This window comes from Cetorhinus maximus, chromosome 2 (assembly GCF_964194155.1).
Source record: "Cetorhinus maximus chromosome 2, sCetMax3.hap1.1, whole genome shotgun sequence".
NCBI lineage: Eukaryota > Metazoa > Chordata > Chondrichthyes > Lamniformes > Cetorhinidae > Cetorhinus > Cetorhinus maximus.
In genome coordinates this window covers 105,067,006-105,094,384 of record NC_135880.1, presented here as the reverse complement: position 1 = coordinate 105,094,384, position 27,379 = coordinate 105,067,006, and the positions used below count along the sequence as shown (strand labels likewise).

General features: G+C 39.6%; 1 protein-coding gene across 2 annotated transcripts in view; it reads left to right on the top strand.

The window, feature by feature from the left end:
* Positions 1-26,375, top strand: part of gkap1 (G kinase anchoring protein 1) — a 50,260-nt gene extending 23,885 nt beyond the window's left edge. Inside the window, exons 2-12 of one of the 2 annotated variants that reach the window (XM_078567885.1) lie at positions 1,320-1,481; positions 3,353-3,430; positions 8,695-8,811; positions 11,329-11,362; positions 12,149-12,171; positions 12,699-12,842; positions 15,863-15,964; positions 16,052-16,115; positions 20,363-20,433; positions 23,816-23,893; positions 25,389-26,375. In XM_078567885.1, coding sequence (XP_078424011.1) covers positions 1,320-1,481; positions 3,353-3,430; positions 8,695-8,811; positions 11,329-11,362; positions 12,149-12,171; positions 12,699-12,842; positions 15,863-15,964; positions 16,052-16,115; positions 20,363-20,433; positions 23,816-23,893; positions 25,389-25,430 — 915 coding nt within the window. In that variant the 3' untranslated portion in view covers positions 25,431-26,375. Of the gene's footprint in view, positions 1-1,319; positions 1,482-3,352; positions 3,431-8,694; positions 8,822-11,328; positions 11,363-12,148; positions 12,172-12,698; positions 12,843-15,862; positions 15,965-16,051; positions 16,116-20,362; positions 20,434-23,815; positions 23,894-25,388 lie in introns of both variants that reach the window. The other variant, XM_078567893.1, reaches the window with a different exon arrangement.
* Positions 26,376-27,379: the final 1,004 nt, after the last annotated feature.

Sequence of the window (27,379 nt, the reverse complement as noted above, 5' to 3'; positions counted from 1 at the left end):
TGTGATGTGATATATCTTGGTAGGAAGAATGGGAAGAGACAATATAAATTCAATAATTCTAATGGGGTGCATGAATAGAGACACCTGGGAATAGATGTGCATAAATTGTTTAATGTGGCAGGGTAGGTTCACAAAGTGCTTGAAAAGGAATATGGAACGCTGGGCTCTATAAATAGAACCATAGAGCAAGGATGACCCTTTGTGAAACATTGGTTCAGCCTCAGCTGGAGTATTGTGACCAATTCTGGGCACCACATTTTAGGAAGGATGAAAAGGCTTTTGTAGAGGGTGCAGAAAAGCTTTTTGGGATGAGTGACTTCAGTTACTGGATAGATTGGAGCAGCTGGATTGTTACCGTTAGAGAAAGTTGAGAGGAGATTTGATAGCGCTGTTCAAAATCTTGAAAAATCTAGTTAAAATAAACAACAAGTAATTATTCCCGTTGGCAGAAGGTTTGGGAACCAAAGGATGCTTATTTAAGGTCTATGGCAAAAGAACCAGGTGCAATATGAGAAAAATCTTTTTAACGTTGATTGGTTAGGATCTTGATAGCTCTAGTGGAAGTCTCAAGTTGGAGGATAGTATGATTTATAATGAGGTATTATCAACAAAGTGTGAAAGTGTTGGGGAAGTTTGTCATTTATAGAGTGCAGATTTTATTTAAGACAAATAGGAATGATTTTTATTGGGGTCAGTTTTAACTTAATATTAAACATGCATCATGTATATTGTTTGTATAGGTAGAAATCAAGTTTCAGACCTTCTCTTCATTGACCATATGTTGAACTGATGAGCCCTGTTCACACTTACCGATATGTCTTAAAATTAAATAAACTGGTCCCTGAAGTTTCAGGGTTAACAAATAAAACTAAATCCTATTTCTTGATCACTGTGTCCTCTGTTGCAACAATTGCCTGACTTTGAAAGCAAAGAGGGAGTTTTTGAAATGTATTGCCTTAAGCCCAGGCTAAAAATAATTTTATTGTGAATAAGGATGGTTTTTAAATTAAAATTAAGAATTTGATTGTGTTGTGACTTTTTTCCATCTCCTCTCAGTCTTCTCCCCCCTCCCCCCTTAAAAGTGGTAATTACTGTGTGCAAATTTTTCAATTTGCAATGGGCCTGAATTTAACCAACGACTGTAAAGCATTCAAATATGACTTTGATCCCTTCTCATAAAGCCACTTAAATGAAAGACAAACCAGAACAACTGCAAAATGATTGAAGCATCAAATGGCTTGTCTTCAGAATCAATCTTGACTTTGATCCGGTACAAAAATATATGTTTTAAATTGTTCTTGTTCTTTTTCTTTTTAAAGCTAAGAAGTCTAGCCTTTGGAAAAAATATTTCAAAATCCTGTTCTGTTGCTGCTCCTGGTGTGAATACTGGATCTTTACAGTCAGAGCAATTCCTGAATAGCCAGAATCTACCAGTAGCAGAGGGTGAGAAGTGGGAGCAGTGGAGAGAAAAGGATGAACAGGTGAGAACTTGATGGAAATTAAATACCGGTAATACTTACAATATTCTGAAATTGAATGTTTTGGTAATGTTGTAACTACCAGTGATTAGTTATATTTCAGTCATTTACAATAAATCTTTGCATATTGATTTTTCTTAACGTTACTGTGAAACATTAAAGGGCCATTTATAATCCCTGTCCGTTTGATAAGAGTGTAGAATTTTACAGGACTGTGAAAACTGATGAAAGCACTTCAGATAATTTTTTTTTTACATTAAAAGTATAAATTATTCAGTTTCATTTTAGGTAAAGTGAAACTCTTGATAGAAAGATTTGTATCCAGCTCACAATATGTCTGATATACTGAGGGTTAGTCTTTATCATAACTGTATAAATGCCTTCTCACAAAACAGTAAAACACGTGGACATAAATACTGCCACCAGCTTAATGTTATAACCAGGCTTGTTTAATATACTAGTACCTTTATGCTGTAGTATCGTCACAAGTTAACACACTGCTTGTGTATTAGTCAGCATAAGGGGCTGGAGGGTCTGAGCTATGACAAAAGATTGGATAGGCTGGGGTTGTTTTCCTTGGAGCAGTGAAGGTTGAGAGGGGACCTGATAGAGGTGTATAAGACTATGAGGGGCATAGATAGGGTGGATAGAAAGGTACTTTTTCCATTAGTAGAGGGGTCAATAACTAGGGGGCATAGATTTAAGGTAAGAGGTAAAAAGATAAGAGGGGGGTGGAGGAGAAATTTTTTCACTCAGAGGGTGATGGGAGTCTGGAACTCACTGCCTGAAAGGGTGGCTGAGTCAGAAACTCTCAACATTTAAGAAGTAATTAGATATTCACTTGTGTTGCCATAGCCTTCAGGGCTATGGGCCAAGCGCAGGAAAATGGGATTAGTGTAGTCAATTCTTTGTTGACTGACGTGGACACAGTGGGACGAATGGCCTCCTTCTGTTCTGTAAATGTCTGAGAGTCTGAGTAATTGGCTGTCATCCTTACCACAAAAGACTAACTTGTGACCAGCAGTCTATTGTTGTGGTGTTCTACAACTCAATATGCTCTCTCCAGATAATGGTTTGGAAGACAAGCTTGTGGACGTAGTAAAATGTCACATTTTTTTGTACTGAAAAGCTGGTGACAATACAGCTGTAACAGTGCAAGTAATAATGATAGCTATGCTCTAGTTAAGCTATAGTTGGTGTCCTCCAGGGGTTTAAAGAGGGGAAAGTTATCCCTGACTGAAGCTTCTGGTTGCTGTCCCAATTGGAAATGTGCCTGTGTGGACATCAGTTAAAGGCCACATTTGGCTTTTGCATTTCCTTTAGTCAAATAGCCTCACTGTCCATGCTCAGCATCAGCGATGATTCCTTGGGTGAGATACATGTGGAAGCCTGTGGAATGATTCCTAGCAAAAAGTGAATGGCTTCAGGAATCAGAAAATTAATGAGAAAGAGGAAAATAGTGTCTTGGTTTGTGTTCTGTTGCCAGACATTAGTACTTTCCTTGCCTCCCACCAGAAATTTCCAAATGCCATGAAGTGGATATGTTGCCACTCAGTTTTCAAATCCTAGATTGTAAATACTCAATGATAAAAGATTATAGACCGCCGCCATTTAGCAGGTATTGGAAATTTTGAAAATATTTAATAATTTAAAATTGCAGGGACCATTCAATATAGACTATATTGTAATCAGAGGATTTCTAGAACTGATCATATATTTCACTGTACATTTGTATGCTCTTTTCTTATATAATATATAAAATAAAAACAAAATGCTAGAAAAACTCAGCAGGTCTGACAGCATCTTGGGAGCTAACGCTAACAGAGTTAACATTTCGAGTCCGTATGACCCTTTTTTTCTTGTTTTGTAAACAGCTGACAAGTGAATTATATGAAGCAGACCTCCAAAAAGCTTTACTGATTAGCAAGTTGGAATATGAGGAGCATAAGAATGTACGTATATATCTGACATCTGAAAAATAAGTTCATAATTTTTAAAAAATTGTTGCAGCATGAGATAATGTCTGAGAACTGAGAGACTCTGTTTCATTAGGGTGTTGCATGCAAAGTAGTATGGATACAGGTGCCTCTTATTTTATCTGAAATGTAACATAAAAACAGTTACCAATAATGTCTTCGTATAATATTGTTTTTTCTGGATGGTGCCTTGTCCATTATAGAAGAAATCCAAATCTAAACAAGCCCATATTTGTTCTGACTCACTTTTGTCTTGTTTCCCATCCCAGTTTATCCAGTCAAACGAACTCATGGTGTACTCATTATTAACTTCAGCACTTTGTAGCATTCTGATGACTTTTACACTTGTGTATACACTGCAGAAAGAAATAAACCAATCACAAAGGATCTGGTTTTCACAGTGAGTTGGTTTGGCAAAACAGTGAATCAATTTAGGAATAAATCTTGCTCTTTGTGTATATTATTATAAGCTATATAAATAATATCTAGGACAGTGCATTCTAATTGATTTAATGTTTCCTCACCCATCCCATGCACACCTGAAGAAAAAGGCCATGTTTTTATTTTTGTCCTGAAATCATTATTGGTTTTTGCTGTGTTCTAAGTAGTTGAAGATCTGCTTATTCCATACATTGCTAGTTTGCACATCTCAACTTTTATATTTAGAAATGTTCCATGTTGTGTAACCTTTGTCTCTGCAAACTCAGGCCTTATATTGTGGTGGGTAAAAATATTGAGTCAATACATTACGAAGACACTGAACAAAGTTATCTGACTATTATAATTTATCTTCAGGAACATAAGAACAGGCGCAGGCCATTCAGCATTTCAAGCCTTGTTCCTCCAATCAGTTAGGTCATATCTGACTGTACCTCAAAGTCCTACAAGATCAGTACATTCTTCCTGAGGTGTGGTGCACAAAAGTGAACACTGTAATCCAGATGAAGACTGACCAAGGCTCTCTGTACAAATGAAGCATCACTTCCTCAATTTTGTATTCCAATTTCCTTGAGATAACTACCATCACCCTATTAGCCTCTTTGATTTACTTTTTTGTACATGTCCAGTAGAGTCATAGAGGTCTACAGCACTGAAAAAGGCCATTCGGCTCATTGAGTCTGCAACGGTCAAAACAAGCACCTAACTATTCTAATCCCATTTTCCAGCATTCAACCCATAACCTTGTATGCCATGGCATCGCAAGTGCACATCCAAATACTACTTAAATGTTATGAGGGTTTCTGCCTCTACCACCCTTTCAGGCAGTGAGTTCTAGATTCCCACTACCCTCTGGGTGAAAAAATTCTTCCTCACTTCCCCTCTAACCTCCTGCCCCTTACCTTAAATCTATGCCCCCTGGTTATTGATCCCTCCACCAAGAGGAAAAGTTCCTTCCTGTCTACCCTATCTATGCCCCTCATAATTTTATACACCTCAATCATGTCCCCCCTCAATCTCCTCTGCTCCAGGAAAAATAACCTCAGTCTACCCAATCTCTCCTCATAACTAAAACTCTCCAGCCCAGGCAACATCCTGGTAAATCTCTTCTGCACTCTTTCTAGTGCAATCACATCCTTCTTATAATGCGGATTCCAGAACTGTACGCAGTACTCTAGCTGTGGCCCAATCAGTGTTTTATACAGTTCCAGCATAACCTCCCTGCTCTTATATTCTATGCCTTCGCTAATAAAGGCAAGTATCCCATATGCCTTCTTAACCACCTTATCTACCTGTCCTGCTACCTTAAGGGACCGGTGGACATGCACACCAAGGTCCCTCTGATCCTTGGCACTTCCCAGGGTCCTACCATTCATCGTGTATTCCTGTGCCTTGTTTGTCCCGCCTAAGTCACACTTACCTGGATTAAATTCCATTTGCCACTGATCAGCCCGCCTATATCCTCCAGTAATCTAAGGCTATCTCCCTCACTATTTACCACCCCACCAATTTTCGTGTCATCCACGAACTTACCAATCAACCCTCCTACATTCAGGTCTAAATCGTTTATGTCTACCACAAACGGCAAGAGACCCAACACCAATCCCTGTGGAACCCCACTGGACACAGGCATCCAGTCACAAAAACACCCCTCGACCATCACCCTCTGCTTCCTACCATTCAGCCAATTCTCAATCCAATTTGCCAAATAGCCTTGGATCCCATAGGCTTTTGTTTTCGTTATCAATCTCCCATGCGGGACCTTATCAAAAGCCTTGCTGAAATCCAAGTAGACTACGTCAAATGCATTGCCCTCATCTACACACCTGGTCACCTCTTGGAAAAATTCAATCAAATTGGCCAGACACGACCTCCCCTTAACAAAACCATGCTGACTGTCCTTGATTAATCCCTGCCTCTCCAAGTGTAGATTCATTCTGTCCCTCAGAATTGCTTCCAATAGTTTCCGCACCACTGAGGTTAGACTGACTGGCCTGTAGCTCCCTGGTTTATCCCTTCCTCCCTTCTTGAGTAACAGTACCACATTGGCTGTCCTCCAGTCTTCTGACACCTCTCCTTTGGCCAAAGAGGTGTTGAAAATTATTGCCAGCGCCCCTGCTATCTCCTCCCTTGCCTCACTCAACAGCCTGGGATACATTTCATCTGGGCCTGAAGATTTATCCACTTTTAAGCCTGCCAAACCACTTGGAACCTCCTCCCTTTCTATACTAATTTCTTTATTATATCACAGTCTTTCTGCCTGATTTCCATACCCACATCGTCCCTCTCACTTGTGAACACCGACATAAAGTATTTATTTAGAACCCTACCTACGTCTTCCAGCTCCACACACAAATTACCACTATGGCCCTTAATGGGTCCCACTCTTTCCCTAGTTATCCTCTTACTCTTGATGTACTTGTAAAATAACTTTGGATTTTCCTTTATTTTACCTGCCAATGTTTTTTCATGCCCCTTTTTTGCTCTCCTAATTTCCTTTTTAAGTTCCCCCTACACATTTTATACTCCTCTAGGGCTTCCACTGTTTTGAGCCCTCAGTATCGGCCATAAGCCTCCCTTTTTCTCTTTAGCCAATCCTGTGTATCCCTCGACATCCAGGTTCCCTGGATTTGTTGGTCCCACCCTTTACCTTTACTGAAATATATTGGCCCTGCACTCTCCCTATTTCCTTCTTGAATGATTCCCACTGCTCTTACGCAGATTTACCTAAATGTAGCTGCTCCCAGTCCACTCTGGCCAAATCATATTTGATCTTATTAAAATCGGCCTTCCCCCAATTTAGAACTCTGATTTCTGGCTCATCCTTGTCCTTTTCCATAACAACCTTGAATCTAAAGGAGCTATGATCTTTAGCCTTTAGTAATTTGTGTAGACTCCTTTGCTTCTCCACAGTTTCTGTTCCTTCAGCATTAAGAAAATATTCCAATTTATCTTTCTCTGATCAAAAGTGGATGGCTCCAGACTTCTGCACATTGATTTCCATCTGCCATAGTTTTGCCCACTCCATTAGTCTGTGTGTCCTTTTTTATTTCCCTGCTCTTATCTGCACAATTTACTCTGCACCCTGATAGTGGTATCATATACAAAACTGTGTATACAACTCGATTGCTTTGTTCAGGTAATTGATATATATGGTGGAAAGCTAAGGTTTGAATACAAATCATTCAAAAACATCACTTGTCAATGTGCTGCCTGTCAGCTTGTTACCTCTTGTCTCTACACTGTCTTTTCTCTCTCAGCTCTTGTCACATGATTACCTCCAATTTCATGCATCTTTTTGCTAATAATCTCTTGTGCAGTACCTTGTCAAATGCCTTCTGGAAGTTCATATAGGCAGCATCCAGAAACATGCCATTTTCCGGCATGCTAGCAACCACCTCAAAAAATTCAGGTCAGTTAGTATGACAGGACCTACGCTTCATAGATACATGTTGATTTATTTTGTTTCAATGAACCCTGTTATGATCCGTAACCAAATTTACCAAAGCATCCCCCCCCCACCCCCAAAAGAAATTGCCAACAAGATTTCACTTTTTGTAATATTTACTTTAACATGAATCAGAACCAATGCAAATTAAACCTGAATCAAGTGGCACTCTAAATAAAAACGTAAATTTCACTTTAAATAGTCAATGCACCAAAGATACAGCTTGCACATCCACAAGAATTCACCTTTAGCATATATGGAATTACCTAGCTACATGGTTCACCATATGTTGTTCTTTGTTCACACAGGGTAAGTCAAAAGTTTTATAGACAACAACTTTCATCTCTGAGTTTCATGGGTATAATTATCATCAAAATGGCACATTTCTACAAATCCTCTCTCCCTCTGGTCAAGACAGTCCTGATGGTTAACTCTTTCAGAACTTTTTCTGATGACCAATCAAGAATACCTGGTTCATGATCTGGTTCTCTGATGCAAACTCTCAGCTTTTACGCAGGCCTGAGCTATTAACACTACTTTTTATGATTCAGTCCCTTTTATCTTGCATGTACTTCCTCAAGAGCCTCTAGAATTCTATTTTTCTTCTTACTGCTAAACAAAAAAAAATGACCTTTGCATGGAGCTTTGCTAGCTTCTCATACAAATACTATGTATCTCTTTCTATCTGTGTCTGCATCTGCGTGCTGATTGCCTCACTTTCCTCCTCCTCCCACCCACCTGTTTGTTTGTAGACCTCCTTTGTCCTTTATAGCAGTAGCTTCTTTATCTGTCTTTTCTGTGCCTGGCCACATGACGTTTTGTATCTTAACTTCCTTACTGTTGGTACTGCTTCCAGGTCAAGGCTCACAAGCTCATATGGACAAGTATTTCTTATTATCCAAGAAAATTACAATCGTTCCCTTTACAATTGATAAAACTCTTCAAATCCTTTTCAAGCATTCTTAAAAGCAATTGTGGATTCCATAAACATTTTAAAGAAATTACAGATTTTCCTTCCTGTACTGCTTCCAGATCAGAGGCCGTCACAACTTTGTCCAAGTGCTCACTCATTCTGTCCCCATTGATAACTGTTAGCAATTTTCCTCAACTGATGCTGAATTGACAGGACTGTAAGGTACCAGGTTCTCCATTGCTTCTTAAATGATGGAGTGACGTTTGCAATTTACCAATCCAAATGCACAATTTCCTCATTCTGCTTTACTGTCCCCTTTCTAATTATAATGCAAGACCATAACTGATTATTGCCTTGTTACAGTTTTGAATATACATTAATATCATTAATATTAAACTTTCATTACTTTAAATTCAAAACCACTTTTCTAATTTTTTGCAGTGTTATGCTAATAATACTTCTCTCAAAACAAAAGGACCAAGTAGAAAAGAAAAAAGAAAACACCTTCAGGGAAAAGATAAACCAGCCACAGTTTCATTAAAAGATTTTCAAACTGATGCAAGTACAGGTAGTATTCGGGTTATGTTGGTACTCAATTTTATTTTGAAATGTGTGATTGTTTTAGTAAAACAAAATCTGATATTCATGCACAGGAACTTTTCTCCCTTTTTAAAAACTACAGCCAGCTTTTATATAATATGAAACATTACAGCACAAAAATAGACCATTTGCCAAACTGTGCCATGAGCCAGTTAGCCTAATCCCACCTCCTTACTTGGTTCCCACAGTCTTCAAAGTAAGTGAAGCAGAGGCCATGGAGTTTGGGATAGTCAAGTCTGGGGGATCAAAAGCATAGATGAGGGCTTCAGTAGCAGATGGGCTGAGATGAGCAATATTATAGAGGTTGAAGTAGGCAGTCTTCATGATGGAGAGCTAATGGGGTCAGAAGCTCAGTTTGAGTTTAAATAGGTTGTGAACTGCTTGGTTCAGGCTGAGACAGGAAAGGAGATGAAATTGGTGATGAGAAAGTGGGATTTGTGGTGAATATTATAAGCTTTGTACCGTTCTCATTTGGAAAGATCCTAAGTCAGATCATTGGGTGCCAGACCTTGTGCAGTTGATTTTACGGTGGGTAATTTGGGTGACAAAAACTGAGGCACTATTAACTATGTGCATTTCAATATTTAAATAGCATGTTTTAAAAATAACTCCCATATCGAATTTCTCATTGTGCAAAGCTGTGCCAGCAGCCATAAAAGTTGTCCACGTAATGAGCCCTGGGATCCGTCCAGCTCGAGTAGGTTTCTTAAATGTGACTTCTGTTGCAGGTTTAATAAATGATTGCACTTTCAGTTAGAAGATCCTGCACTCTTCCCAATATATTCATTGATTTTAGTGGATAGTCATCAACTTTGCCAATTTTATTTCTGTGTTCTTGGTAGAACTTTTTTTGGCATTAGAATTATAATTAAATAACCAGAAACATTGTACAAAGTGATGAGGATGAGTATTGCTTTGGGGTATCCAAATTTGCAGGATTGAGATGAGGAGGAGTTCCTAAGGGGCCAATAAAAGCAGCTTTGTGCACTATTCAGCTGATGCCTTTATTCACCAGGGATTGTGATGACCCCCTCTTAATTTAGTTTCCAGTGAGCTTTGCTACAACTTGCTTTTCCTTTCCAGTTAAGTCGTCTTTTCCTACTGTTTCTTTTTCCTTTTATGTTATTAGTGTTTTACAAATGGTCGCCTACTTTGTCACCCTATTTTGCAAAGCCCAGTAGCATATAAGAGGTTACCAAATTTCTGTTCACTGAACACCCAATCAGAGATTTGTATCCCATGTGTACCCCTCTCTTTCTAAGAGAAATTATTTTTGCATAATTGATGTTGCTGTATATCTAGCTGGCAACCTTTTTGATTTTTAACGTGAAGTTCGATATTGTCATTAGAAATTCCCCCTATACGTTCATGTTTCACTGCAGTTACTTTGTTGGAAGTGTCATGGCAACTCTGTTTCATGCATAAACCAGGTTTCCACTGCACTTCTGGAAGTAACAACAGAGAAGTGTAAGCAGATCTGAGGAACAAGTGAGGAACTTCTCAGCCATAGTGTAAGCAAGCTCACTGAAGGGAAAACTGCCAACCTTAACTCTGCGTTGGGGGTTGAGAGTCAGTTGCAGGATGAACAAATCTCTACTACAATAGGTCTGTAGTCAGGTTGTTTTGGGGTGGAACAAGGGAGTAGTGAATCATTGGATTGCTTTGTAAGAAATGAAATACAAGTTGATGTTTTGTATGCAAACAAGTAATGAATTATTAATTTATTTTTCCATTTAAGGCACCAAGTAGGCAGCAACACTGAATCCTAATAGGGCAAAATAAAATGTACAAAAAGCTGCAAAACAATGGGCAATAAAGTAATTTTTAAAGCTGGGACAAGCATTTTAATCAATGGCTATTTATCTATTCCTGTAACATCTCTGGGCCCAAGGACTCATGAGAACTTCAATGTAGGGGCAAAAAAGTGGATGCTCCACAAAGCCGCAGAATTCGGGCAAAGAACATCTTTTTTATTTTTGAATCTGAGTCAGGGAGGCGGCTGTTATTTGCTATTTGTTTATTTCTCTATCAGCATGGACGCTAGGACTTGCAAAAATAAATTTATATTGTTCAGAGCTACAGACTAACAGGTAACACTTTTTTTTTAAACTGAAAGAGACCTATTTAAACTGAGGAATATTTAAAGATCTGTGAAATGAAATTATTTGTGGGGGATGCCTGAGTTTTGGAGGGAGCAGAGTTGGGAATCAGTCTGAGAGAAATGTTACATGCCACCAATATAGAGAATGCATATTGCAGGCAATACCTGTTAGTGAGTAATAGTTGGCATCCTCCTTGCATCTCCTTGATAACCTTATTGTGCCTCCATTCCCTAGAGGTCTCGCCAATCCCCTATACAACTGTAGCAAAACTTCCGCACTTTTATATTCCATTCTGTTATGTTATGATTTTCTAATTTTAGTTAATATATACCTATTGACCTTCACTTAATATCTGTTTATTTCTCTTTTATAGCCTGGAAACTGTTCCACTCATTACAAACATTGTGGTATGTTGCTAGGTCAATTCCTTTTAATTGTACTGCCTATATTTGTTTTCTATGGGCAGCAGACAGTGCAGGTTATGGTTTGAGGAGATACTTGGGCCTTTTCATAGATGCATTTAAGAGAAGCTAGATAAACACACATGAGAGAAGGAAGTAAAAAAAAATACCCCAATGGGGTTAAATGAAGAAGGTGGGGAAGAGGCTTGTATGGAACATAAACATCAACGTGGAATTGTTGGGCTGAATGGCCTGTTTCTGTGCTGCAAATACACTGGGAAGAATAACATAGTGCCGGTCTATAAATCAACCAACAGAAGGAATGGTGGTCAATGGCAAGTTAAATGTGTCTCATATATGACTACTGTAATCCCCCGCCCATTTTAAACTTCCTCCCCTAAAGTGCAGTATTATCAAGATGGATTGAAAATGTTATTTCCATTTGATGCCTCGTGCAGTGATTCTGACAATAACTACCAGTTAATATAACCATTATTATAATTGTTAGGCAACCCTGAATCTCAAATATATAACTTGTGAATCAAGATGCAATTTTGATTTTTTTTAACTTATTAAGACTAATCCTGGCAGATGTTTAAAAATACAGCATTTTTATCTTTGCATTCTGTGAAAAATCAATTTTACAGAAACTCGTGTGGGACTTTGAACGTGCTGATGTTTAGTTTGTGCCATTCTCTATCACTGTTTTATTAGCCACAGTTTAGTGCATGAAATGTGTGGCCATGTTTTCTTTTTATAAACCATATTAACTTTCATTTTCTATCTCTTTAGACCTGACAAACAAAAAATCTGAGGTATGCAACTTAGCTGTTTGTGCTAATAATCTTTTTTCTCTATTTAAAAGAAATTTATATTTAAATTTATTTTATAAATTGGTTTGATTTTTTTTATAATACCTGGAATTTGAAATGTAATTTGAAAATGCATTTTAAGAAAGCGATGGACAAAGCTTAAGATAATTGCCAAAAAGAACTTGAAGGAGATGAGGAGCCTTTTTGTATGCAGCGAGTTATGACCTGGAATGCACTACGTGGTGGTGGAAACAGATTTAATAATAACTTTCAAAAGGGAATTGGATATATACTTGAAAAGGAATTAGATCACAGGGCTATGGAGAAAACAAGGCAGTGGAACTAATTGATTTGCTCTTTCAAAGATTCAGCTCAGAGATGATGGGCTATATGCTTCCATGCAAATCCAAGACATTCAAAACTGACGAGTTCATTGAAATCAGTTTTGTAGCAACTTGGTTAAGGATGAGCATATCTTCAATATGCCTTTCATGCTAGCCTTGTGCTGACTACTGTATTCTTGTCTCCAGGAGCCAAAATTCTTGCATGCAACAGCAGAAGAGGATAGCTTCTTTAATAAGCTAGAAGAAGATGCAAGTAAAATATTGTTGATGGAGAGGAGAAAACAATTATCAAGTTCAAATGGACTGGACATCACTACACAAGAGAGTCAAGTATGTATTTGCTAAAATGTTTTTAAGTTGGTAGCTGGCTTCCATAGTGTTGTTCATTAGGAGTAGATGCACAGTTGTGATTATTTAGCTGCTAACCACAACTTTAAGGCTACTGATTAGGTACTTTCAGTGGGAAGTTTTAAATAGGAGTTGATGTCAATTAAAGTTTAATTGCAATTGGTTCAGGGAAGTTTGCAGATTAACAAGTGCTTGGAAATTTCCAGGTCCTAGTCGGATTTTTAAAAAATGCACATCTTCCTTTCACTTATTCATCTACTTCTGACAGATTGGGATGAAATGGATGTTTTCAAGACTCTTATAATCTCTTAGATAAATAGATACCAAAGATTTTTCACAAATAAACCAGTTAGAGAAATGAGATTACATGCTCTGAGATTACATGCTCTGAGATTACATGCTCTGAGTAGGTGGTGATGAGCCCGAGGAGGAGGAAAATGTCTTGGAGAAACTACTGAGTCCCTAGGTTTGAGGGATTGAATTACCACAAGACACTAAAGATGAACCATCTTTAGTTTAATTGTACCAGCTGAAAATTCCATTTTCTGGCATTGTCAGAATAGGTGTATGTCATCAGGGCTGGGATTTTATGTGCTCCCTGCTCCTGGGATTTTACCAGCAGCGGGGGAGGCCCACCTATTCTTAGGTCAATTGACGCCCTTAAGTAATCAATTAATCGCCTCTAAAGGGCCTCTTCCTGTCGCCGCTGAGAGTTTACCAATGGCAGATGGGCATTTCACCACCTGGGAGGCCACCCAGTAAAACCAGGCAGCCTTCCTGTGTGCTTGGGGGAAGGGGGCCCTTTCATGGGTAGCACATCAAGGGCATCCTCAGTTGCAAGCGCTGTCCCTCCCCACCCTGACAGAAACTTATCCCCTGCCCGCGCGATCAGTGCCCCCTTGCCAGAACCTGCCTGCCTCTGGCAAATCCTGACTTCACTTATCTGTGCTCTGGGGCTCCTCAATAATCAATTCTCTGGGGCCTGCTGCAGTCACAGCAGTGATCACTGCTCCCAGTGGCATTACCGGGATTGGGGATTGGCTAGCAGCTGCAACCCACGGCCGGCTCCCCGGAGCACTGCCCGACCCGTGGCCGGCTCCCCAGAGCACGGGATAACAGTCCATCACAGGGAACTGAGTCAGGCTTGTTAGAAAACCCACATCGGTTCTCTGGGACTTTTTTGCAGTTGTTTTAGAAACTGCTAGGCCCTCTAGCCCTCACCCCCGCCAGCCCCCCCCCCCCCCCCCCACCATGGCCCCTCCTTGCCAACTCTTGCCAATCATACCTTCCATGTCGCCTTCATATCCACTCGTCCAGTATCCACAGTGGGCAAACTTCAGGATCCATGCGGAGATTTTAAAACAAAGCTTCTGACAATCAATTACAGCTCTCACTCTTACACATTTGATAGTGAAAATGAATTCCCATTCAAGAAACCTTCCAATGCGAATCACGCCTTGTCCGCAAAGGTCAAGAAATCCATTTAAAACTTTGAATCTTCTCAAGTGATTCATCTCTTATAAAAACAAACAGACTTCTATTCAGTGGTCACATCAAAGACAGTAATCCTTTAATAGCCTATTTAAACTGTCAAACTGTGAACTCAACCCCCTGCTGAAATAATTGTAGCTTTTGAAACTCAGCTAAGCATTCATAAAGACATAGTAGCCCTTGGGATATGTCAACAAAGGCCTTTCTTGAAACTGCACATTTTGTTCTAAACAACACTAGATGACCTGTCAATCAAAGAAGTCCAGAAGAGGGGTGCTTTTTTTAACACTCACTGACAGCTTCAGTCTTTTTCAAAAAAAAGCTTAAGGCCATGACTCTTTGAAAAGACCATATCCACCCTTCAAGTGGCTTAGCGTCTGCTCCATCAATTCGCGACTCCCACACTGCAGGTTAAGGCCTTTGCAACAGCAAAAATGTGATTTGTTTGAATTTAACACTAAATTCAAATGACCCTGCTGACTTTGAGTTTTCCCTCCTATGCGAATTACATCCCTCTCCTGCCAGTAAAAATTGAATCTGTCAGAAATAGGGGCAGGACTTCCACATCTGGGTCCCGACCACCATTTTTAAACATCCGCAGAATCTTCCCGACTCTGCAAAAATCTGTCCCTGAGAGTGAGGCCTGACTGACTCAATACAGTGAACAGATGGTGGTAGAAAAACTAGCTACTGCCATGGTACCAACGATGCACAATTGCGGCAGAAATGGTTAACAGCTGTGCCAGATGTCCCAATGCAACTTCTCCGTGTGCTAAATTGTTTGTCGATGAATATACTGTTGGCATGCCTCAAGCTACAATCACAAAGTAACTTGTGAAATGATTGAATTTTGCATTGCCCAGCTTGTACAGTGCTCAAGTTTCAATCACTTCCCATGCACAGTTTTATGTTTTATGGCATTCTTTTTAAAATTCCTCCAGAGTTCCACAGTGATGCTCTGTTAAAATTGCCCTATTCAACCAAGTGGATAATTCCAATTTCTTTCTTGCAAATAAATGATTGAATTAACCAGCAGATTATTTAATCCAGTTTCCTTGGATGTCATTTTTAATATAAGGCTTGTAAACATTATGCAGTCCTGCTGATTCAGGACTGGGCTGCATTTAAATAATAATTTGAGCTTGCACTGTGCAGCGTATACATTCACAGAAAAAACAGCCAAGAACTGGTTAATGCATCATTTTAGTAATTTTTAATCTCTAAAAAGACTTAGTCCAAATGTAATTTCTGGGCAATGGGTGATTAACACCTTCACCTGAAATCACTTTCTTTATGGAGCTGTTAATCCATTTATTTTAATTGCGTTAACATCTCCAGTATAACAGATGAATTGCAGATAAATGTATATAACATTAGCATTCTAATATGCCATAGCGTCATTTCTTAAATCTATACAGGGTTATTGATGAAGTAAAGCTCAATGTTAATATGGAATAAGGAAACCTTTATGATTCATTGTAATCAAGAGATCTTTTTTCTGCTATTAACAGGATGCTATTTCCAATAATGCAAGAACTGAACACTTAAAAGATAAACTGGAAAAGAAAGATCTGAAAATTCTTCAGTTGAAACAAACTGTTGTGCAGTGGGAAGTAAGTCTTTAAATTATGCTGTTGTATTTATGAACAAGAATCTTATAGGCATCTTACTGATATTTTCCAGCTTCCCTCTTTAAATAGGCAAAATATAAAGAAGTAAAGGCTAGAAATGCTCAGCTTTTGAAGATGCTACAAGAAGGTGAAAGTAAGTACTTTTATATAGCTTAATATTTGTAAACTATGCAGATTGACCAGTGATGTACCATCCCAGGCGCAGGAATAGGCTATTGAGCCCTTCGAGCCTGTTCTGTCATTCATTTAAATCATGGCTGATCTGTACCTCGACTTTATTTTATCCACCTTTGCTCCACATCCCTTGATACTCTTACCAAATAATGATGTATTTCTCTTTGTTTTAAAAACTTCAATTGTCCCAGCATCCACAACCATTTGGCACACTGTGGGTTTGTATTCCAGTACCTCCGATGAATGATGGGATGCAGGTTATTTTCCATTCTAAAACATTCAGTGTTGACATCAAATCATTTCAATTTGTTGTCATATCGGGCCAGATTTTGCTATACCAGGGTGTCTGTTAATTAGATTTTATCCTTGCATGTTAAAAGTTTTTATGGGGTAAGTTGCTGAAAGTGCAAGTTGATAATGACACAGCAAGGGAAACAGGCATCTGGGACTGAATGAACAAGCAACCAAAAATCAGTCTTTAACCAGTAAGATTGAAGGATTATGAAATGAACAGGAAACAAGGAGGAGGAGGGTGAAGTAGAGTGGGTGGATTCAAGGTCAAATCAGAAAGAGAAATAAGAGGGAAAGAAAGATTGGATTAAGAGAAAAGAGACAAAGGAAAACTTTAAAATAATTACAAATTTAACATCTCCAAAAACCATTACTACCTGAAGGAAAGAGGCTCCACAGTTGTGATAGTTACTTTTCAGTCCCAGAGAGGTTGACTGGGAGAAATTAAAACTTATCATGTCATTAGGGCCAGATTTTCCCCTTTTAAGGCAGGAAACGTTAGTTGGATCAATTCCTGAGACCGCAGTCCCATCTCCATGAGTGGCCTTGTCTGCCCACTGTGTTTTCTCCCTCAGAGTTGGCGACTGCAGCCCCGCAAAGCAGAGTGGAGGTGGGCAGATGCCCAGGCAACCAGGTTAAAAGTCCCAGCTCCTTTTCCTGGGACATCCGCCCAGCTTTGTAGATGAATGTGAGGCTCCCTAACTCATGTCCTGCTCACCCTTCACTGCCCATGCCCATTCACACACCATCCATGATGTACAGAACTCTTCAGCTCTATAATAATACTGAGAAGTCTGAGATGCTCATGAAGCTGTCAAAATAAATAAACTCTCATTCAAAAACTGCTTCAAAAAACGTAATCCTCTTAAGTGGTCATAAAACTACCAAGACTATCAACACAGTCCCCTTGACAGCTGTGTCATAACCCCTGGTGAGCTGAATCCATTAGTGGGGTTGGGAGCTCAGCCACACATACGTAAAGAGATTCTATTGAATGACTGTATCAACACCCTTGATGAGGTAAATCCATTGGTGGGGTTTGGAGCTCAATCAAGCATTCATGATGAGATTCTATTGCAAAGCTGTATAAACAAAGCCTCCAGAGTTGAATACATTAAAACCTTTGAAGTCAGTGGAAGACCTCAGCCATCTGTTCAAGCTTAAACAGGAGAACAGATGCTTGAGCTGTCATTTAATTAAAAGCTTTAATCATAGGACAAATGACAACGTCAAATCTGAATATCAATACTGTTCAATGAAGAAGACCTCTTTATCAAATGGGTACTGTGCTCTAATGCATCTAAATACTTTTCCACTTTCACTGGTCAATTTAATGGTCACTTACCTTGTAAGACCAAAGCCCCATCGTTAATTATTTTACTCAAAACATATTTAACTTAGAGCATTATGACATGAAGTTATCAAAGCATTTTGAACTTACCTGTGAAAAGGTTGCTGACTCCAGGCTGGAATTCACAACTCCTCTGAGCTGCCGAGAACCACGTTGCCTACCAAGACAGGCCCGACTCCATGAAAATAGTTGGGGGTCTAAAATGCCAAAGCCCATAATGAAGCCAACACACGTAGGAGTGCTGCGTGCAGGCTCATGACCCATCACCTTTCTCATGCCAATCAAAATAGCTAGCATCAGGAATGGGGGCAGGTTTTCCACATGTGGGACCCACAGGCCTCCATTTCCGCCTGTCTAATGTCAGGATTGGAAATTGACGAGGCTTTCTGCCTGTGGTGAGTTCAGTCATTATTTACTGTGGAAATACAGCAACTTTACACTATGCAATGTATTGCGGTGGTGTGGCAGATAGTGAGATGATTTCAGAAAGTTACTATCAGAGCAGCACAACTTGGACAACAATGTTTGGATAGTTGCCATTAACTCTGCATTTGCCTCTTGCCTGAAGTTGCTGTGCTGTTTGTGCATAAATAATGGACAATGCCATTAGCCCTTTAATGTTCTTTTAACAGCATGGCCCATTGTAACCATTTCAAAATTACTGCAAAGCTGAGTACTTTTCAATCCCCTTACCCTGTCCCACCTTCTAACCAGCGAAACATGTGCAGTCTCAGAAAAATTATTAAAAAACCAAACAATAGAAGAATCCAGATTGGAGATTAATAATGAAATCTGAGAACTGTTGGGAAAGTTATGAACTCTAGCAATGCTCTAAACTTAAGTATTCTCCATTCTCTAGTACAAGCAACGGATCACATTATTTGTGCAATGCAATAACGCCTTTGAGTTATTTTAGGTATAAATTGATGTATTTAAAGAACTATTTACTCCCACTGTACAATACTCCAGTACTGTGCAAATTACTTCAAGTTAAAAATTAACTGAGCATTCTTATTTGCTGGTCAATGGAATTAAGTTTTTTAATGTATTTTCTCAAATCAGGTAGGGATACTTTATTGATTCTTGTGTTAATTGGGGTCTTCAACATACTTTGTCTGATCACAATTGCGATTGAGGTCTTTGGGATGAAGTGTAGACCAATGATAAGCCCATTATTGAGCCATTCAGTCCAGGGTAACATCCATCAGCTTGTTTTTGATTTATTAAGTGAGTTTGAAATGAATTCATAACTTGAGATGAACAGCTATATATATGCAGTTTGCCAAAGGCAAATAATTTAATTTTGAATGTCACATTACATTCTAAATCTTAAAAAAAAACAATCATAACAGAAACTTTAATCAAACAGAAACTTTAATCAATCATAGAGGAATTTGTTTAATATCTTGATTAGGTCCTAGTCTGGATCACTTAACAAGACACCATCACCTTAATTCACCAGTCCCCTTTCTATATTCACCTGTTTAACTTTTATTATTTTTCCCTTATACCGAAAGGTCATCACCACTTCTATACTTATCTGACAAGTTACTATATGCAAGTTGTTCTCCCAAGGCATTGGACAAGATCGAGTGCAGTCTTCAGGTGAAGCGGGGTTAAAGGATGGGGGATAATTAGACCAGGGCACATAGACATCAATCAGCCCCCATTTTAAAGTAGCCCATTTTGTCCTTATTTTTATAAATTTGTTATTATAGTTCAAAAGCAAAGCTTCTGGCAGAGTTGGTTAGAGCTTAGGAATTGCCTGTACAGTACAATTTACGGTATTGAGGGAAGACCAGATCTGAGATTGTTGTTGCGTATAATTAAAGGAATATTGCTTGAAGATATTTTCAAGTAGACCAAGCCAATAGAATTGTCTATTTCATAAAATGTTCTTTCTCCCACCACCACCTCTTTTTTTCCCTTTTCCCCAAATTTTCCCTTTTCAAATTTTTTCCCTCATTGTATTGATCTTTTTTGTGTTGCCGCTATCCTGATTTGTGTTTTCTTTCTTTGGCCGTTTCTTCTGTTCATTTTCCCTGACCTCTTGTAGTGAGCTATTCTTTCATTTTGCACAGTCCAGTATGGGATCCTTTCCAAGGAGGCTTTGTGGAGTATTTATTGCATTTTTCTTCCCTCACAAGCCTACCACAAGTCCTCACCTTAAAATGTGTTTGTGTAAACTACAAGTTAAAGTACTTATGATTTGCATTTACCTGTGAGCGTTACTTGCAATGTACGGATATTTGTGCATCATGTTAGCATGTAGGAGGTAATTTTAACCTAAATCACCCATTGGGAAACTGGCGTGATCAGGTCCAATGCCCGATTTACTTTCCACTGAGGAAAAAACAATGTGCAACATGCCAAATAGGCAGCTGATCTGATCACAATTTTCCAATGGGTGAGTTAGATGCAGTGTTATGTAATATCTATGAGAATTAGGACGATATGTCAAAGTGCCTCTCGGAGTGCTTCCTAAATGTCAATTCTTGATATCAAAGCTTTTTGATACTGCTACAATGTAGTGTGTGTTATATATATTTTACTTTATATTTCAGTGAAAGATAAAGCAGACATACTTTTGCAAGTTGATGAACTCTTAACTATCAAGGATGAACTAACTTCACAGGTAATAGCAATAATTACAAACTATTGAACATTGTCTTGTGGTGTTAACTGAGGTTTAATAAACCGGCACACGCAATGGTCTGCTTAACACAAGGAAATATAGAAAAGTAGCCTGAGTTAACTACATGTTGCTCCATAGTATCACTTTGTCTCATTTAGTTGAGATTCAAACCATGATGTTGGAGTGCGGAGTTTCATTTAAGTAAGGATACACTCCATCGTGATGTGTGGCACTACCACCATGCTAAATGGGATAGATTTCGAACAGATCTAGCAACTGGATAGTGGACAACCATGAGGCGCTGTGGGCCATCAGTAGCAGCAGAATTGTACTCGACCACAATCTAACCTCATGGCCCGGCATATCCCCCACTCTACCGCTACCACTAAGCCAGGAGATCAACCCTGGTTCCATGAAGAGTGCAGGAAGGCATGCCAGAAGCAGCACCAGGCACACCTAAAATTGAGATGTCAACCTGGCGAAGCTACAACACAGGACTACTTGAGTGCCAGACAGCATAATCAGCAAGTGATAGACAGAGCTAAGTGATTCAACAACTGACAGACCAGATCTAAGCTCTACAGTCCTGCCACATCCAGTCATGAATGGTGGTGGACAATTAAACAACTCATTGGAGGAGGAGGCTCCACAAATATTCCCATCCTCCATGATGGAGGAGCCCAGCATATCAGTGCAAAAGATACGGCTGAAGCATTTGCAGCAATCTTCAGCCAGAAATACCGATTGCATGATCCATCTTGGCCTCCTCCAGAGGTTCTCCGCATCACAGATGCCATTCTTCAGCCAATTCGATTCATTCCACATGATATCAAGAAACAGCCGAAGGCACTGGATACCGCAATGGCCATGGTCCCTGACAATATTCCGACAATAGTACTGAAGGCTTGTGCTCCAGAACTTCCCTCATCCCTAGCCAAGCTGTTCTAGTACAGCTGCAGCACTGGCATATACCAGGCAATGAGGAAAATTGCTCAGGTATGTCCTGTACACAAAATGCAGGACAAATCCAATCCGGCAAATTACCGCCCCATGAGTCTACTCACCATCATCAGTAAAGTGACCATCAACAGTGCTATCAAGCAGCACTTGCTTAGTAATAACCTGCTCACTGGAGCTTGGTTTGGGTTCCGCCAGGGTCACTCAGCTTCTGACCTCATACAGCCTTGGTTCAAGCATGGACAAAAGAGCTGAAATCCAGAGGTGAGGTGAGAATGACTGCCCTTGACAACAAGGCCACATTCGACATTTGAGTGTGGCATTAAGGACCCCTAGCAAAGCTGGAGTCAAAGAGAATCTTTCCACTGGTTGAAGTCATACCTAACACAAAGGAAGATGGTTGTGGTTGTTGGAGGCCAATCATCTCAATTCCAGGACATCACTGCAAGAGTTCCTCAGGGTAGTGCCCTGGCCCAAACATCTTCAGCTGCTTCATCAATGACCTTCCTTCCACCATATGGTCAGAAGTGAGGATGTTTGCTGATGATTGCACAATGTTCAGTAGCATTCGTGATGGCTCAGATGTTGAAGCAGTCCATGTCCAAATGCAGCAAGACCTGGACAACATCTAGGCTTGGGCTGACAAGTAGCAAGTAACATTTGTGCCAAACAAGTGCCAGGCAATTACCCTCTCCAACAAGAGAGAATGTAACCATTACCCCTTGACATTCAATGGAATTACCATTGCTGAATGCCCCATTATCAATATCTTGGGGGCTACCATTGACCACAAACTGAACTGGACTATCCATATAAATACTGTGGCTACAAGAGCAGGTCAGAGGCTAGGAATCCTGCGATGAGTAACTCTCCTTCTGACTCCCCAAAGCCTGTCCACCATCTACAAGGCACAAGTCAGGTATGTGATGGAATACTCTCCACTTGCCTGGATGTGTGCAGCTCCAAAAACAATCAAGAAGCTTGACACTATCCAGGACAAAGCAGCCCACTTGATTGGCACCCTTTCCACAAACATTCACTATCTCCACCACTGATGAACAGTGGCAGCAGTGTGTACCATCTGCAAGATGCACTGCAGAAACTCACCAAGGCTCCTTAGGCAGCACCTTCCAAACCCAGAGCCTCTACCATCTAGAAGGACAAGGGCAGTAGATAGATGGGAACACCACCACCTGGAAGTTCCCCTCCAAGCCATTCACCATCCTGACTTGGAAATATATCGTTGTTTCTTCACTGTTGCTGGGTCAAGATCCTGGAACTCCCTTCCTAACAGCACTGTGGGTGTACAGGGACTGCAGCAGTTCCAGAAGGGTTGGACAATAAATGCTGGCCTATCCAGCGATGCCCACATCCCATAAATGAATTTTTAAAAAAGAGCTAGCTGATGTCATACTGGAAATTACATTTGGCCTCTGGCCTTCTAAGGGAAGTAGTGTGAACTCACCATTTATCAACCTCAGAAGTGTAGGTGTGTGGATGCATTTAAGGATAAAATCAGATTTGGCTGTGATGTCTCTTAAGACAAATAGATCAGGAGTTCTCAACCTGGGGTCTGCCAGTGGCTCCCTGTCTCCACCCTGCACACAATTTAAATTTAATGCTGATCCCCAAAAGTTACAATATCCAGGACACAGAAACCTGCCTTCCAGCCCTAAGTCATGGGGCGACACCAGCAAATTATTACTTTTATATTTGGCCATGCCCAGGATGTGAGGAACCGGAAATGCCACTTGCCACTCAGCAGCTCGTGGTCATCAGTCCAGTATCATGATGTCAGAGAGACAGCATCCAGTCTCAGCTGGCGCATTCCCCTTGGGTTATCAATAATAGAAAAGAGGGGAAGTGAGAGCTGATACAGCTGTCAATGCCATTGATTTTGTGAACTCTCAACTCCAGTAACAGTCTACCCACCTGTTAACAGAATTCTCACAAGCAAGCCAGGATGAACAAAGAGCATGAAATACAGCTGTGCTTGTTTAAGACACCTCCGTGTTTTGCCATAATTGGTGCTGAACACCAGCAACAAGTTTTATATTGTTAGTAAAACAAAAATAATGTTTAATTTTATAAGTTTTTATATCGTAAAATACTTGTGTAACAAGGGGTCTGTGGAATTTTCTTTGTAACATGGAAGGATAGGGAAAAGGATGAGAATCCCTGAAAAAGAGGTCATTTGAGTTGAGGGTGGAAATTGGCAATTAAACAAGTAGAGAAAGCAACTACAAAATTTTGGAGTGAGAAGAGAAAATAAAGTCAAGATAATACAAATCAACAATATTTGCCTCGGCAGTCGAAAAGTGCTGATTGTCCAGATGTCCCAGTGAGTGAGCTGTTGTCACTTACATATGGATAACATTGTGGTGTTATGTGTTTGCTTATTCAAGGTTTTATTCTCTTTGCCTAGGTTACTGGTCTACATGCAGCTCTGGAACAAGAAAAATCAAAAGTCAAGCTACTACAGGCAGAGTTAACAAAATATCAGGTAAAACGCTTACCAAAGTGACCTGTCGTTTTAGCATTTAACCATTTGAATCATATTTTATCACCTATTGCTTAACAAGCCCCTACATGACGTATAATGCTAACTCTTCGTCAGTTGGCTGCAATGAATTATGGTACTCTGTGCTTCCCATCTGAATTAGTTATTCTATCTCTGGAAAAGGTAAACATGCTGATAGCTTATGTTGCAGCTGCAAAGCCATCTTACATCATCACAGAAAATAGAGAGCGAAGCAAGAGCAAATACTTAGTAGAAGGCTCATGACCACTGCAAAAATTATTCCCCAAAGCCTTGTTACAGCCTACGAAAAACACTCCTGTGCAAAGATGAAGCCTCTCCAGGGAGGTGGTTACTGATCTCTTGTTGCATCCTGAATGACGAGCTTCAGGAATCGTCTTCAGTCAGTACTGCTGACATCAGGGGAACAACAATACTCCACTTTTATATAATTTGGGGACAGCATAGTTGCTAATCAGTCAACAGACATGTAAACCTGGTGCCGTATGCATACTTACGTTCTGAACAGCACCTATAACCCTAAAGGCAGCAACTTGCATATGCCCTGAGGTATACTTCATAATGCACCAAGTGTCCCATCAGTACAATCAGAAATATCATGATATTCTTAAATTGAAGGAGTTTCCACTCCTTTAATGTACACATACTACCCATGTTCTCACTGATATAGGATTATTTACTTTAATGCATGCATTGCCTAGGAATACCCATTATTTATATGTCTTGCCAATCTTATTTTGGTAAACTCATCTGTGGAAGGGAAAGACTCAGTGGTTGAGTGATGGGAGAATAGGATTTGCAACTGTGGATTATAAAATCTATGCACAACCCTTGTTGAAGGCTTAAAGTGTGACCTGATGAGACCCTGGAACCTTTTAGATGTTATTCAGCAAGATTTTTTTGTGCTCCGTGTTCTAGGTGCCTGGATTATTCTGATGACTGTGACTTATGCTCTTGAGAAGTTTGTTACATAACAATGTTGTGGTGATGCATGTTATGTAATATTGTCATTGATTAAAGTATCAGTATGGGAGAAACTTGTAGAAATTCACCCACTCCTGCTTCCAAATAGTGCTTGTTTCAGATCCAAGTTTTTCAATTTACAAGATGTCACAATCAGGAAAGAATAAATTAGCAAAAGGAAATTATATTGAGCAAATCTCTTATTAATCTGTCTATGATGCGCATCAGTCAATGACTAGGACCTGTTCCACAAAAGAGCTGAAATGCAAAGCAAATTGTAGTTTTTGTTCATCAGTTCAAAATACCAGACAGTGTTTTAACTTTTATTGAATGATAGAAAGAGGGGGAATCTCACTGCTGCTTTTTAAAATAGATGTTTTAACATTAGAATTTCTTCTAAACTATTAAGCAATGCAATAGAACAGGCTAATTCTTCAAATGTTCCTTAGAAAACATTAATTAAATTTACTTTTTTTTTCTCTTTTTGAATCTGTAGGGAGGCAAGAAAGGGAAGAAAATATCTGAATCCGATCACTGAAGATCGCAGCATTTACGTACTGTGAAGCCCAGGGCAAAAAAAACCGCAAAAGTAAACTTCCTTCAGGGTGCCATCATAGAAGTTTCTAGCTCTTTCATAACCATTGGATCTTACAATTGATTTATTTTGCAGTTGTTTAAAACTTTGTGAAAGCTCTTCTCACCTCGCACCAAGGGGGAAAAGAATCTTACTTTGTTAGACTTTCTTTTGATGGAGCTGTCATGGTACTGATAGCTGAATGATGTTTTTGGTGCTTAACTTCTACTTTAGTGCTATCGAGATTTAAAGTAATGACTAAAGAATTTTCTTGTTTTTCAGAAATTAATTTTGATTTGTGATTAATGACTTGTGCTTTAGACAGGGTTTCCTGTCTATTAATAAGTGAGAAAATTGTTTACACCATCTTCTATCAGCTGTATGTGACTGTTGAGTGTCCAATTTGACAAAGTAGATTGAAACTAAAAATGTGCAAAATGGTGTGAGGTTACAAAGTGTGGTGCGGTACTGTTTTTTAACCTCACGAGAGCCAACTTAGACAAGAACAAGAAAGGTTGCGAGAGTGGGTAAGGTGAGAGGGAAATAAATAATTTTGAGCAAAATTAGTTTGTGGCTTCAGTGGAGTTCATTACTCCAAAGTGTAAAAGGAATGGAAAACTGGTCATCCAGTGAAGGGGACGATTGAGGAATATTTTCAGAATAATATAGGGAGGATTCAACCTCGTGGTCCTTACTATATTTGATCCTAGTGCTAAATGGAAAAATATTCGGTTTCCCAGCAATCCTTACCTTGCTTATGAGCATGTACAAAATAAAAGGGCATTTGTAAGTAACCCAGGCTTTGTTTTTGAAATACAAAATAGTTCCATTTTGGTGATCGGTATTGAAGCATGTTAAAATGCCAAACTTTTCATACCAATAAATTGCAATAAAGCTTAATTCACTCAATTTTGGCGTATTTTGTGCTCATGTGTGCATAAATGTATGTGCTCATATAGATATTAAGGATGGGCAATAAATGCTGACCTAGCCAGTGACACCCACACCTGTGAAAGAATAAAAAAAACATGCACACTTGTTTCAAGCATTTTCAGTCAGCTGACACCAATACTGGGTCTTGACCAATTAGGGTTTCCCAGCTCTGTCTGTGGTTGTCTTTTCATACGTTAGTCCTTAGTTCATTGACCCAAACTCAATTTTGCTCACTCGTTCTGAGACACAGCAACAAAATTTATTTTACCTGGTGCCCCCAATCATAGGCAACCTTGTTCAGCTCTGGAGTTCTTCCTACCAAAATGTATCATTTCTTACTTTTCTGGATTAAATTTCATCTGCTGGCTTGTCTGCTCATTCCATCTGCCCATCTGTGTCCTCTTGATGTGTCGTTATCCTCTTTATAGTTAACATTGCTTCCAGGTTTTGTCATCAGCAAATTTTGAAATTGTGTCCTGTATGCCCAAATCTAGGTCATTGATAATGGCATGGCAACGCCTCGGCCAATCAGAGGCAACCTGCCAACCAATCAGTACCTTTTTCTCCTGAAGTATAAATTGTGATAGTTTAAAATTCTTGTGTTTGTCAAGATGAAAAGCTTTGGCAGCATGTCTCTTTTCAGCAATATTCAAGTTCTGCACTATCAAGCGACTATCATTAATATACATTAAAAAAGCTATGGTCCCAGCACCGCCCCTGTGGAACCCCTCTGAGTACCCTCCTCAAGTCTGAAGAACAGCCATTCACCACCACTGTCTCCTGTCAACAACAACTATTTATATAGTGCTTCTTCAGAACAAGAGAGAGGTATAAATGTGATGGGTTTTATGCTGTTGTAAAGGCAGGGGTGGAGGGGGAGTGTGAGGGACGGGTGGAGCAAAATAGGTCAGGAATAGGTTTAGCGGGCAGGAGAGAGATTAAATGGCAAACACAAGACAAATGGAATGGTAATAACTATC